The 13,015-nt window shown below is 38.1% G+C and overlaps 1 protein-coding gene across 7 annotated transcripts in view; it reads left to right on the forward strand.

Moving 5' to 3' along the window:
* The window catches only part of LOC150083093 (cytohesin-1-like), a 491,792-nt gene that overhangs the window by 107,096 nt on the left and 371,681 nt on the right, over nt 1–13,015 (forward strand). For all 7 annotated transcript variants that reach the window (XM_090377032.1, XM_090377029.1, XM_090377030.1 and 4 more), the window contains exon 3: nt 2,853–2,917. In XM_090377032.1, the coding sequence (XP_090233158.1) occupies nt 2,889–2,917 (29 nt within the window). In that variant the 5' untranslated portion in view covers nt 2,853–2,888. The remainder of the gene's footprint in view (nt 1–2,852; nt 2,918–13,015) is intronic.

Genomic DNA, 13,015 nt, shown 5'->3' on the forward strand with positions numbered 1-13,015 from the left:
TGAAGAGCAGCATTTAAGGAATTGGTAGCAGATTTTCGAGAAGTTGAAGCTGATTGAGCAGGGCAAGGTTTATCAAGATGGAAAGTGGAAAACAATGTGCTATCATTGGCAAAACTATGGATAGGATTTCCAGTTAATGGAAGAAGGTCATTAATATACAAGAGGAAAAGAGTGGGGGGAAAGAACTGAACCTTGGGGGACACCGGCATTAGTGGAGAAGTTAGAAGACAGAGAGCCATCTACCATCACCCTCAGTGAGCGATCAGAGAGAAAACTGGATAACCAATTACTAAAAACAGTTGGCAAACCATAAGATGGAAGCTTGTTTAGAAGACCTTTATGCCAAACACAATCCAAAGCCTTTGAGATGTCAAGAGCAACTACTTGTTTCACCGAACCTTTCCATTGAATTAGTCCATAAATGGGTAACATAAGCCAGAATATCACCAGTTGACACTGGCGGAATCCATACTGGCGATCGTTGATCAGGCGGAAGGTTTCTAGGTAGTTTAAAAGTTGGCGGTTAATTGATTTCTCCATTATTTTAGAAAGAGTAGAAGTAATTGCAATGGGATAATAATTGGATGTGAGAGATTTGTCACCCTTTTTAGGAACTGGCTGGATATGAGCAAATTTCCAAGCAGAAGGAAAAACACTCTTAGAATAAGAAAGTGAAAATGGTGTGATGATATATCGGCACTATATGGTGAATTGCACCACTGCCCAGAGAAAATTGCTTGAGTGTTGCTGTACTGTGTTTGTTGCAGCCATTTATAGTTTTGTATTGTTCATTTTTAATAAAATGATGCTTGATCAGATATATAGCTTTCTTGTTTCAGGTTTCTTATTGCAGATCACCTCAGAAGATATTTTAGTATTGAACTGATGCCTGTTTCACCTTGAAATGACAGGAGCAGACCAGGAGTGAGGCGAACAATTCAACCCACTTCTTTTGAAAGGTGACAGATGTTTCCTTTGATTTGCTATCATTGCAGTTGCACTTTTTATAAATAAGAGGCAAGAATCTTTCTATAACACATCAGTTGCTTCACACTCCATTTATAGGTTTTGTCAGAGCCTAATCAAGACTTGCATGTACACTAATGCTAGGAGTATAGTAAATAAATTTGATGAATTTCAGGTGCTTGTGAAGACATCAAAGGCTGATGTTGTTGGGAAATCAGAGACATGGTGACATGCATTCCTTATCTCTGTGGTGGCACCCAGAGATAAAGAATGCAGAATTGGAATTTGGGAAGTACAATGTGTACAAACAGGATAGGAAGGGAGGAGGGGTTATGCTATTAATTAGGAAAAACATAAAATCTAAGGAAGTGACATGGGTGGACAGTGCAATGTCAAGTCAGTTTGTTTTGACATAAGCACTGGGAAAACCAACTTGAGAGTAAGAGAGTTATTTAAAAATAACTCTTTTACTCTCAAGTAAGAAAGTTATTTTTAACTCACTTACTCTGACTAATTTGATTGGATACTGTGATGTGTTCACAAAGGAATTGGATACAAAAAATAATTTAATATCATAAACTTGGATTTTAGGAACGCTTTTGATACTGTAGCACATGGAAGATTATTGTACAAATTGGACCAGTATGACCTTAAGGGCAGGTTGCTACAATGGATAAAAGGATGGTTGAGTGCGAGAAGACAGAGAGTGGTAATCAATGGGCACTGCTCTTAGTGGACTAATGTTATTAGTGGAATTCCTCAGGGTTAAGTGTTGAGGCCATTGTTGTTTACTGTATTTATTGATGATGGTATATTAGTTGAGCAGATGGGCTGAGGTGACAACTGAAGTTTAACATTGACAAATGTAAAGTACTGCATATGGGTAGCAGTAGCCCCAGAGTAATGTACCAACTATGCAGTGTTACACTTAGGGTAGTGAAGAATGAAAGAGACTGTGGGGTAATTGTGCAGTCAGATATGAAGTTTTCTGAGCAGTGCAAAAAAGGCTGCAAGGGCAGCTCATTATGTCTCGTCAATGATATGCAGTAATGTTGCTATCAGGGATAAGGGATGATTGTCCTGTTGAATTAGGCAATGGTCAAGCCACACAGTGAGTACTGTATACAGGTCTGGAGGTCTCATTTTAGAAAAGATGTAGAGCTGCTGGAATGAGTACAGAGAAGGGCAATGAGATTGATGAGTGGAACAAAGGGTTGCTGTTACCAAGAAAGGCTTAAATCCTGCAAATTGCAGCTTCTGGAGACTAGGCACCTGCAAGGTGATCTACTAATTGAGGTGTATAAGGCCTTGAATGGTTTGAGCAAGCTCAATGCTGATGGGATTCTTCCTTTTGCTCAGATTAATCACCTGAGTGGACATAAATTCAAACTGAGGAAATACAATTGTAGAATATATATGTGAAAATTTACCTTTGGCCAGCTGGTAGTTGGTAGTTGGAACAAACTTCCAACTGTTGTAGTGGAGGTCAACTGAAATAGTTCAAGGCAGAACTAGACAAACATTTGGAGTGAATGGATGATTGAAATGAGAAGGTTTTTTTTTTTTTTGGCTGATGCTATATAAGCTTGCTTGCTTTCTTGCATCATATGCCTCTACTGAAGACATCATTATCCCCTTTGCAAAGCTCTCCATGTATTCTTACCTTCTGCACCATGAAACTCTTCGAAAACCTCTCTGTATAAACGCTGTTATGCCTCTGCTTTTTTTTTACCTATGGTCATAGGTCATAAAAAAAAAAGGGCATTACCAGAGATCTTGGTTTCATGATCTCCTGTGTATTTTATTTGTCTAGGCTACTCACATTCCGACCTAATTTTTGATTCAATCTTTGGTTACTTTATTTGTTTTATTTTAATTTTTTTCAGCAACTTAAAGATGAAATTACAGAAGTTACAGCAGAAATGGAAAGATTAGAAGCACAGGATGAAAGGTATGTGTTTGTGGGATAATTGTTTATTTACGTTGTTTCAAATAAAGTAAAACATAGGTAATTGGCTTTACTGCAATTACTTATATTTATTGAGAATGAGTCTAGTAGTTATAATAATAATAATATTACTATTATTATTGTAATAATTATTATTATTACTATTATTATTGTAATAATTATTATTATTACTATTATTACTATAATAACTACTACACTTGCCATGTGGTAATTAGGAAGTAAAACAGTATTTTTGTAACTTTTTGTGCGGCATGTTATTTTGGCTTGGTCTTTCTTGCATTGCAAATTTTAGTTATGTTTCTTCGTTTTAAAATGGCTTTTATATTAATACACCCACCATGTCCAATGATTAAAAAGATTACTCCAATGACCATAGTCATCAGGATGGCCTTTTTTTTCTCTCTGTAGAGGAAGTGTTACCTTGCTTGACATGGTCTTTCTTGCAATGCAAATTTTACTTATGTTTTACCTTGCATACGTAAATATTTCAATGCTGCAATAGAGATTATTCTTCCTTATAAATATTATGTATAGACATTTTACTGAACCATTGGAAGCAAGACATGAAATCATAGATGTTATTTCCAAAGAACAGCCACTGGAAAGGCAGAAAGGAACTCAACATATGTGTGATGGCGAGCAGAGTGAGATTGAAAGAGAAGTCAAAGGCAGAAGAAGAGTCATATCGATTAATCTCTGTTCTCTCTTGAACAGAATTTAGGATAGGTTCTGGGGGCAGCTGCTTTGAACAGAATTTATACAAAAAAGTAATGACTGATAGTAATAAAGAAAAATGTAGTTATTTATTTTTTTTTTTTTTTTTTGCAGAGAAAGCAATATTTGATAGGCTTAGGTCAAGAAAGGTTCAAGTCAGGATTACCGCCAGTAAAGACGTGTTTTTTAGAAATTTTTAATGTTGTTAAAGATCATGGGATAGCAAATTCCTTTTATAAGAAATAAAACAGGATTGAGATTTAGAATGACGTTAATAAGTTTTATTCTTTCTACTGGAGAATAACTTGAAGATCAGCATTTAAGAAACTAGTGGAAAGTATTCAAGAAGATGTGGCTGAGCATGCAGAGTACAGTTTCTTGAAGTACAAGTTAGTATGTAGTAATAGTATTAGTGGCAAATGATGCAAGATAGGAAGCCTATATAGCATCAACCAAAAAACAAAAGAACTAGATAAATTCCCCTCCAGGAATTTGTCTAGTTCTTCTTCAAATTTATTCAACCCATCCATTTCCCCGACAGATTGTAGCCTGTACCAACAACCAACCACTCACTGGCTGAAGACAAACTTTTGCATATTTAGGTGTTTAAAGCCTTGAACTTATCTTGGAAGCTACTAGGCTTTACATATCAACTAAGAAATATTGTTCAAGGTTTAGGCCAAAATGGATGTCAGATGAACTAATGAGGCATATGGCAGAGAAGAAAAATGCATGGGATATTTACAAATTAACATATGACACAGAAGCCTATGATAGATACAAGTTGATATGCAACCAAGTTACAAAGGAGGTTAGGCAGGTGAAGGCAGATTACGAGAAATCCTTGGCAAGGGATGCAAAGAAAAACAGCAAAGAGTTCTTTACTTATGTAAACTCTAGAAGGAAGGGGATGAATCAGATTGGTCCACTTGATATTGATGGGTCAACTGTTGATGATCCTGCTCAGGTAGCTAACAAACTGAATGAATATTTTGCATCGACATTCACACATGAGGAGTTATTCAGCAAGGGGAATGCCGGAGGTGTATTCAACTCTAGCAGTAAGCTACAGAATCTTGAAATAACTGGGAGTAAAGTGGAGGAGAAATTGTTGAAGATAAACACAAGAAAGGCACCCGGGGTGGATGGGATCTATCCAGTTATATTAAAGGAGGCAGCAAAGGAAGTAAGCAAACCCTTAGCCATAATTATGAGAGCTTCCTTGGACTCAGGGGAGGTACCCATAGACTGGAAATGTGCAAATGTGACCCCAATTCACAAAGGAGGATCAAAGGCTGACACAAGTAATTATAGACCTGTGAGCTTAACTTCTGTTCCAGGAAAATTAATGGAGGCACTGGTTAAAGAAGCACTGCAGGATCATTTAGACAAGACTTCAGTTATAGCTCAGACACAGCATGGTTTTGTTAAGGGGAAGTCTTGCCTGACCAATTTGATTGGATACTATGATGCAGTCACAAAAGAACTGGATGCAGGGAATAGCTTTGATATTATATACTTGGATCTTAGAAAGGCTTTTGATACTGTTGCACATGGAAGACTGCTACACACATTGGAGCAGTGTGACATTGGAGGCAAATTGCTGCTATGGATAAAGGGGTGGTTGAGGGGGGAGAAGACAGAGTGGTAATCAATGGACACTGCTCATCGTGGACTAATGTTATTAGTGGAGTCCCTCAGGGCTCAGTGTTGGGTCCATTATTGTTTTCTGTATTTATAAATGATATTGATGATGGTATATCAAGCTTAATGTCCAAGTTTGCAGATGATACAAAGGTTGGCAGGGTTGTCAAGGACACTACTGACACTATGCTGCTGCAACAGGATCTGGAAAGGTTGAGCAGATGGGCTGAGAGGTGGCAAATGAAGGTTAACATTGACAAATGTAGAGTACTACACATGGGAAACAGCAACCGCAGAGCAACGTATCAACTCTGTGGTACTACACTGACAGTGGTAGAGAATGAAAGGGACTTGGGGGTGGTTGTGCAGGCAGATATGAACTTCTCTGAGCAGTGCAGATGGGCTGCAAGAGTAGCTCATGGAGTATTGTCAATGATATACAGGAATTTTTCCAGCAGGGATAAGGAGGTAGGTGATTATTCCATTGTATAAGGCAATGGTCAGGCCACACCTAGAGTACTGTATACAGGTCTGGAGGCCTCATTTCAAGAAGGATGTAGAGCTGCTGGAACGAGTACAGAGAAGGGCAACAAGATTAGTGAATGGAACAAAGGGGTGCTCTTACGAAGAAAGGCTTAAGTTTTGCAAATTACAGTGTCTGGAGACTAGGCACCAGCGAGGTGATCTGATAGAGGTGTATAAAGCCTTGAATGGTTTGAGCATGCTCAATACTGATGGGATTCTTCCTCTAGCTCAGAATAATCACCTGAGAGGGCATAAATTCAAATTGAGGAAAGACAGATGTAGGATAGACGTGCGGAAATTTGCCTTTAGCCAGCGGGTGGTTGGTTGGTGGAGCAGACTTCCATCCCTTGTCGTGGTGGTTGATAGCCTAAATAAGTTTAAGGCTTAGCTAGACAGGTATTTTGAACGAACAGAGGGGTGAAGTGGAAGTGGGTTTTTTTTTTTTTTTTTTGGCTGATGCTGCATAAGCTTGCTTTCTTGCTTCAAATGCCTCTACTAATGCTAATGATAATTGTTTGAGCAAACTGAATGTTAATGGTATTCTTCCACTTGCTGAGACTAACACATGAGGAGGCATGAATTCAAGTTGAAGGAGGATAGTTGCAGGATAGATGTGAACTAGACAAACATTCGGTGTGACGGGATAAGTGAAATGGGAAGTTTTTTTTTTTTTTGGCTGATGCTGTATAAGCTTGCTTTCTTGCATAATATGCCTCAACTAAAACAAAAAAACTTCCCATTTCACTTATCCCATCACACCAAATGTTTGTCTAGTTCAGCCTTTAACTAGACTGTTCTAGTTAAACAGCAATAAACTGTTTCAGTTTATTGCTGGAACAGATGGAAGTCTGTTCCAGCAATAAACTACCCGCTGGCTAAAGGCCAACTTCTGCACGTATATTCTGCAACTGTCTTTCGTCAATTTGGAGCTATGTCCCCTCAGGTTCGTAATCTGAGCAAGTGGAAGAATTCCATATCAGCATTGCGCTTGCTCAAACCATTCAAGGCCTTATACACCTCGCAGGTGCCTAGTCTCCAGACTAGGCACCTGCAAGGTGATCTGATTGAGGTGATCAACTTGCAGAATTTAAGCCTTTCTTGGTAAGAGCACCTCTTTCTTCCTATCACCAAACTTGTTCCTCTCACCAGTCTTGTTGACCTTCTTTGTACTCTTTCTAGCAACTCAACATCTTTCTTAAAGTGAGGCCTCCAGACATGTATACACACAGTACTCAAGGTGTGGCCTGCCTTGTACAAGGGAATAATCACCACCTTGTCTCTGCTATCAAAATTGCTATATATCATTGACAACACTCCATGACCTGCTCTGCCAGCCCGTTTGCACTGCTCAGAGAACTACATATCTGATTGCACAATTGCCCCCCCCCGGTCTTTTTCTTTCTCCACTTCCCTGAGTGTAGTATCACAAAGTTGGTATGTTTCTCTTGGATTACTGCTACCCATATGCAGTACTTTGCATTTGTCAATGTTAACCTTCAGTTGCCATCTACTTAACTTTTCTAGATCCTGTTGTAGTAGCATACTGTCGTTAACAACCCTGTCAATCTTTGTATCATCTGCAAACATAGACATTAAGCCTGATATACCTTCATCGATATCATTGATAAATACACAAAACAACAATAGCCCCAACACCGAACCTTGGAGGGACTCCACTAATAACATTAATCCACGAACAGCAGTGTCCATTTATTACCACTCTCTGTCTTCTCCCGCTCAACTATCCCTTAATCCATTGTAGCAACTTGCCCTTAATGCCATACCATTCCAATTTGTACAGCAGTCTTCCATGTGCAACAGTATCAAAAACTTTCCTGAAATCTAACTATATGATATCAAAATTATTTTTTGCATCTAGTTCCTTTCTGACCACATCATAGTTAACGATCAAATTGGTGAGACAAGACTTTCCCTTAACAAACCTATGCTGTGTCTGAACTATTATTGCAGTCTTGTCTAGATGATCCTGCAGTGCTTCTTTAACCAGTCCCTCCATTAAAATAATTATAGACCAGTTAGTTTCACTTCTGTTCCAGAGAAAATAATGGAGTAGCTGGTTAAAGAAGCATTTTCGGTTATAGTTTGGAAACAGCATGGGTTTGTTAAGTCCTATCTGACGAGTTTGATTGGATGCTATGATGTCGTCACAAAGGAACTGGGTGCAAAAAATAATTTTGATGTCATATACTTGGATCTTCGGAAAGCTTTTGATACTGTTGCACATGAAAGACTACTGTAAAAATCATGGACACTGCTCTTCGTGGACTACTGTGATTAGTGGAGTCCCCCAGGGTTCAGTGTTGTGTCCATTTTTGTTTTCTATTTATTAATGATATTGATGGAGGTATATCAGGCTTAATGTCTAAGTTTGCAGACGATACGAAGGTTGGCAGGGGTGTTAATGACAGTACCGTAACGTACTGCAAGAAGATCTAGAAACGTTAAGCAGATGGGCTTGAAAGGTGGCAAGCAACCGGAATTTAACCTTGACAAATGTAAAGTACTGCATATGGGTAGCAGTAACCCCGGCATAATGTACCAACTGTGTTTTACTACACTGAGGGTGGTAGAGAATGAAAAGGACCTGGGGTAATTGTGCAGTCAGATATGAAGTTTTCTGAGCAGTGCAGACAGTCTGCAAGAGTAGCTTCATGGTGTCTTGTCAATGATATACAGGCATACCTCGATTAACGAATAGGATGCGTTCCACGAAATTACTTCGTTAAGCGAAACTTCGTTTTCAGAGGTAAAAATACTATGGCCAGAATAGGGATACGTTCCTACGTAAAGAAAATGAAAAGCTTTTTTTCGAACAAAGAAAAGTTTTATTAAATAAACAGTCAACTTACATACAAAGTGAAATCACATTTTAAAATATGAGGTTAAAGTCGATTGTTTATGCTTTTTTTCTCTTTCATAATTGCCTATACGGAGTTATTGCATTTAACACTGATCGCTTAACTATAACACGTCTTCCTAAGTCAGGATCATTTTCACTAAAAAAATTTAAAACGTTTTCAATATCATTTAAGCACCTTTTTAAATCTTTGGTTGTTAACACTTTTTCGGCAGGAACTTCTTTAACTTCGCATTCATTATCTTTGTCTTCGTTGCTAACAAGGCTTTCTAAATCTTCCACTGAAAAACCATCATCTTCTACATTCAATAAATTTCTAACATCCTCTTCATCGACATTTTTGAAACCTATTGATTGAGCCATCTGGATAACTTCATTTCTAATTTCTTGGATGTTATTTTCTTCTTCTAGTACAACTTCTGGCCATATTTTGCGCCAAACTCCATTTAAGCATTTCTTAGTGACTTCTTTCCAAGAACTATCAATGCTTCCTTGCGTTTTTAATGGTGTAGTTTTTCCAAAAAGTTTTAACTGTCATTTCCACTTTATCCTCTAGTTCAGTTAAATTGCTTAAAGTTCGACGCAGATAATAAGCTTTAAATGATGCTATTACTCCCTGATCCAATGGTTGAATCAGGGAAGTTGTGGTTGCTGGAAGAAACACAACTTTGACAGGAATGCATGTGTCCAACGTGTTAAGATCAGTAGGATGTCCCGGAGCATTGTCTAACAACAAAAGAGCTTTTTCTTCAAAGTTGTTTTTTTGACAATATGTACTGTTTTACTCCAGGACAAAAGTGGTTAACAAACCAATCAGTAAATAACTCCTTGGTAACCCACGCTTTTCTATTTGCTTTCCATATTACAGGTAAATTCATTTTTATGTTACCTTTTAACGCCCTCGGATTTTCTGAATGGTAAACTAATAACAATTTTAATTTATAATCGCCAGAGGCATTTGATCCAAAGAGTAACGTTAAACGGTCTTTGGCTGCTTTGAACCCAGCAGCTGATTTTTCTTCAATAGAAATGAAGCTTTTTGTTGGTAGCCGTTTCCAGAACAAACCGCTTTCGTCAACATAACACCAAATTTGGTGGAAAATTTTCACGTTTAATTGTTTCCTTTAGTTTTTGTGGAAACTTATTTGCAACTTCAACATCTGCACTTGTAGTTTCTCCTGTTAATTTTACACTATGAATCCTGGCCCGTTTTTTAAATTTCTCGAACCAACCACGAGAAGCCCCAAATGTTTCCGTAATTTCTTCAGTTTGTTTAGATTTCAGGTGATTAAAAAATGGAATATTTTTTTATGTTAAATGGGGCTTGAAATTGCGGACTTCGTTATATCGAGGCTTCGTTATCAGAGGTAACGTTAACCGAGGTATGCCTGTATAGGAATTTTTTTTAGCAGGGATAAAGAGGTGATTATCCCCTTGTATAAATCAATGGTCAGGCCGCACCTTTACTGTATACAGGGTCTGGAGGCCTCATTTTAGGAACGATGTAGAGCTGCTGGAACGAGTACAGAGAACAGCAACAAGATTAGTGAATGGAACAAAGGGTTGTTCTTACGAAGAAAGGCTTATGATTTGCAAATTACAGTGTTTTGTGACTAGGCACCTGTGAGGTGATCTGTTGCTGTTATTTGGTTTTTAGGAGCATTAGCAACTTAGGCCATATTGCTCCGGGGACATGCGGTGGTCATTCCCTGACCTTTCCGCATCCTCCGTATTTGGACGAGGTGATCTGATTGAGGTGTATTAGGTTTTTCAAGAAAAGGGTGAACAGAAAGTGGACATGGAAGAGTCCAAATGGATTAACAACTAATGAAATCGACTTCATCCTCACTAACAGAAGATATATTGTGAATGATGTTACCGTCCTGAATAAGGTAAATGTTGGAAGTGATCACAGAATGGTAAGATGTACACTTGATATAGATGTAGGAAAGGAAAGGAAAAAACTGACTCGAGTAAATAATACAAAGGTCTTTGAAATAACAGAGGAGGAGAAAAAGCAGTATGTACTGGAACTTAAGAACAAGTTTGAGCTTCTGCAGACTGCTCAGGACCAAGATATCGACGAGGAATATTACAACTTTCTGAAAGTGATAAAGCCCAAGAAACCTATAGGGAAACAGAAATCCAAAGAAGAAAAAATTAGTCAAGAAACACTTGTCATGATGAACCAAAGACGACAAATGAAGAGCAAGAAAAACACTGACAGGGAGAAAATTGAGTATACTGAGTTATGCAAAGCCATTAGAAAGAGACTCAGAGAGGACATAAGAAGATTTAACACAAGAAAAGTAGAACAAGCATTAAGGGAAAACAAAGGATTTAAGTCAGCAGCCATGAGCAGTAATACAGAAAGACAAATGATACTGACACTGAAGAATAACGATGATGTACCTGTAAACAGCAGAGAAGGCATAATTCAAATAGCAGAAGACTACTATAGAGAATTATACAAGGAGCGAGGGAATGATACCAGCAGTGGGGAACATGGATTGCAAAGTAGCAACACATAGGACACACCCGATATTCTTCCTGATGAGGTAGAACATGCATTGAAGAAAATGAAGAATCGGAAAGCCCCGGGGAAAGATGAAGTTACTGTAGAGTTGTTAAAATTGGGAGGAAGAGACATAACACAAAAACTGGCAAGGCTCTTCACAAAGTGCATTAGAAAAGGTGTGATGCCTAAGCAGTGGAATAATGCAATCATAGTTTTGCTGCATAAGAAAGGAGATAAATCAGAAATTGGAAATTATAGACCAATCAGCTTGTTATCCCATATCTACAAGTTGTTCACAAGGGTTATTACTAACAGATTAGAAAAAATACTTGATGAGACTCAACCGAAAGAGCAAGCTGGCTTTAGGACAGGATTCTCAACTATGGATCATCTTCACGTAATATCACAGCTAATGGAGAAAGCAAATGAATATAAAACACCATTATGCCTGGCATTTGTGGATTATGAAAAGGCATTTGACTCCATACAGCATAAGGCAATGTTTCGGGCACTGGAAAGACAAGGCATAGATTCTCCATATATTATGATTTTGAAGAAAATATGTGAGAGTGCTACATCCTTTATTAGACTAGACAAAGACAGTAGCAAATTTAAAATCGAGAAAGGAGTTCGACAAGGAGACACAATATCTCCGAAGCTGTTTACTGCTGCCCTTGAGGAAGCTTTCAGAAGATTAGACTGGTCGCAGAAAGGAGTCAGTGTGAACGGAGAGTACCTAAACCATTTATGATTTGCAGATGACATTGTGGTCATAAGCCACGATCCCAAAGAATTAGAGGAAAATCTTAATCAGTTATGCACAGTTAGTAAGGATTTTGGACTAAAGATGAATATGGCTAAAACAAAAGTAATGATGAACAAGTATGCCACGGAAAGGGAAATAATGATTGAAGGAGCAGTAATTGAAAAGGTGGAGTCATATACTTATCTGGGACAAGTTATTAGCTGTAATAATGATAAATGGCTGGAAGTCAAGAGAAGAATAAATTTTGGATGGATAGCATTCAGGAAATATAGTCACATACTGAAGAGCAATATGCCAGTTTGTCTGAAACGTAAAATAATGAACCAATGTATACTTCCCACCATGACTTTTGGAAGTGAAACTTGGGCACTCACCAAAAGAATGGAAGAGAAGCTAAGAACTACACAGCGAAGAATGGAACGAATTATATTGGGAATCAGACTGTTAGATAAGAAGAGAAACACATGGATTAGGCAGCAAACTCAAGTAAAGGACATTCTTATTAAAACTAAAGAACTAAAATGGTCTTGGGCAGGACACATATCTCGAAGACATGATGACAGATGGACTAAGAAAATAACAGAATGGTACCCAAGAGGAGCTAGAAGAAAACCTGGAAGACAAAGGCGGAGATGGATAGATGAAATTCATGAGTTTTTGAGTAGTAAATGGATGGCCAGTGCTCAAAACAGAAGGAACTGGAAAGTTGCTGGAGAGGCCTTCATCCTGCAGTGGATCGAAAATGGCTGATGATGATGATGAGGCTGTGAATGGTTTGAGCAAGCTCAATGCTGATGGGATATTTCACCTTGCCCAGATTAATCGCTTGAGGGGACATAAATTCAAATTTAGAAAAGACAGATGTAGATTTTCACACCTTCCTTTCAATCTGATTACTGTAAATTAATTGCTAAATTACCATACCCTAGTTACCCTGGATACCTTCAGAACATCACTTATTAATAACCCACAGCTTTTGTAAAGAAAAAAACGAATTAGCCATCTAAAAAGGGTGTGTTTTTTGTAATAAAGATT

This window comes from Mastigoproctus giganteus, chromosome 7, assembly GCF_048544385.1.
Source record: "Mastigoproctus giganteus isolate SK-2022 chromosome 7, ASM4854438v1, whole genome shotgun sequence".
In the NCBI taxonomy this organism is placed as follows: domain Eukaryota; kingdom Metazoa; phylum Arthropoda; class Arachnida; order Uropygi; family Thelyphonidae; genus Mastigoproctus; species Mastigoproctus giganteus.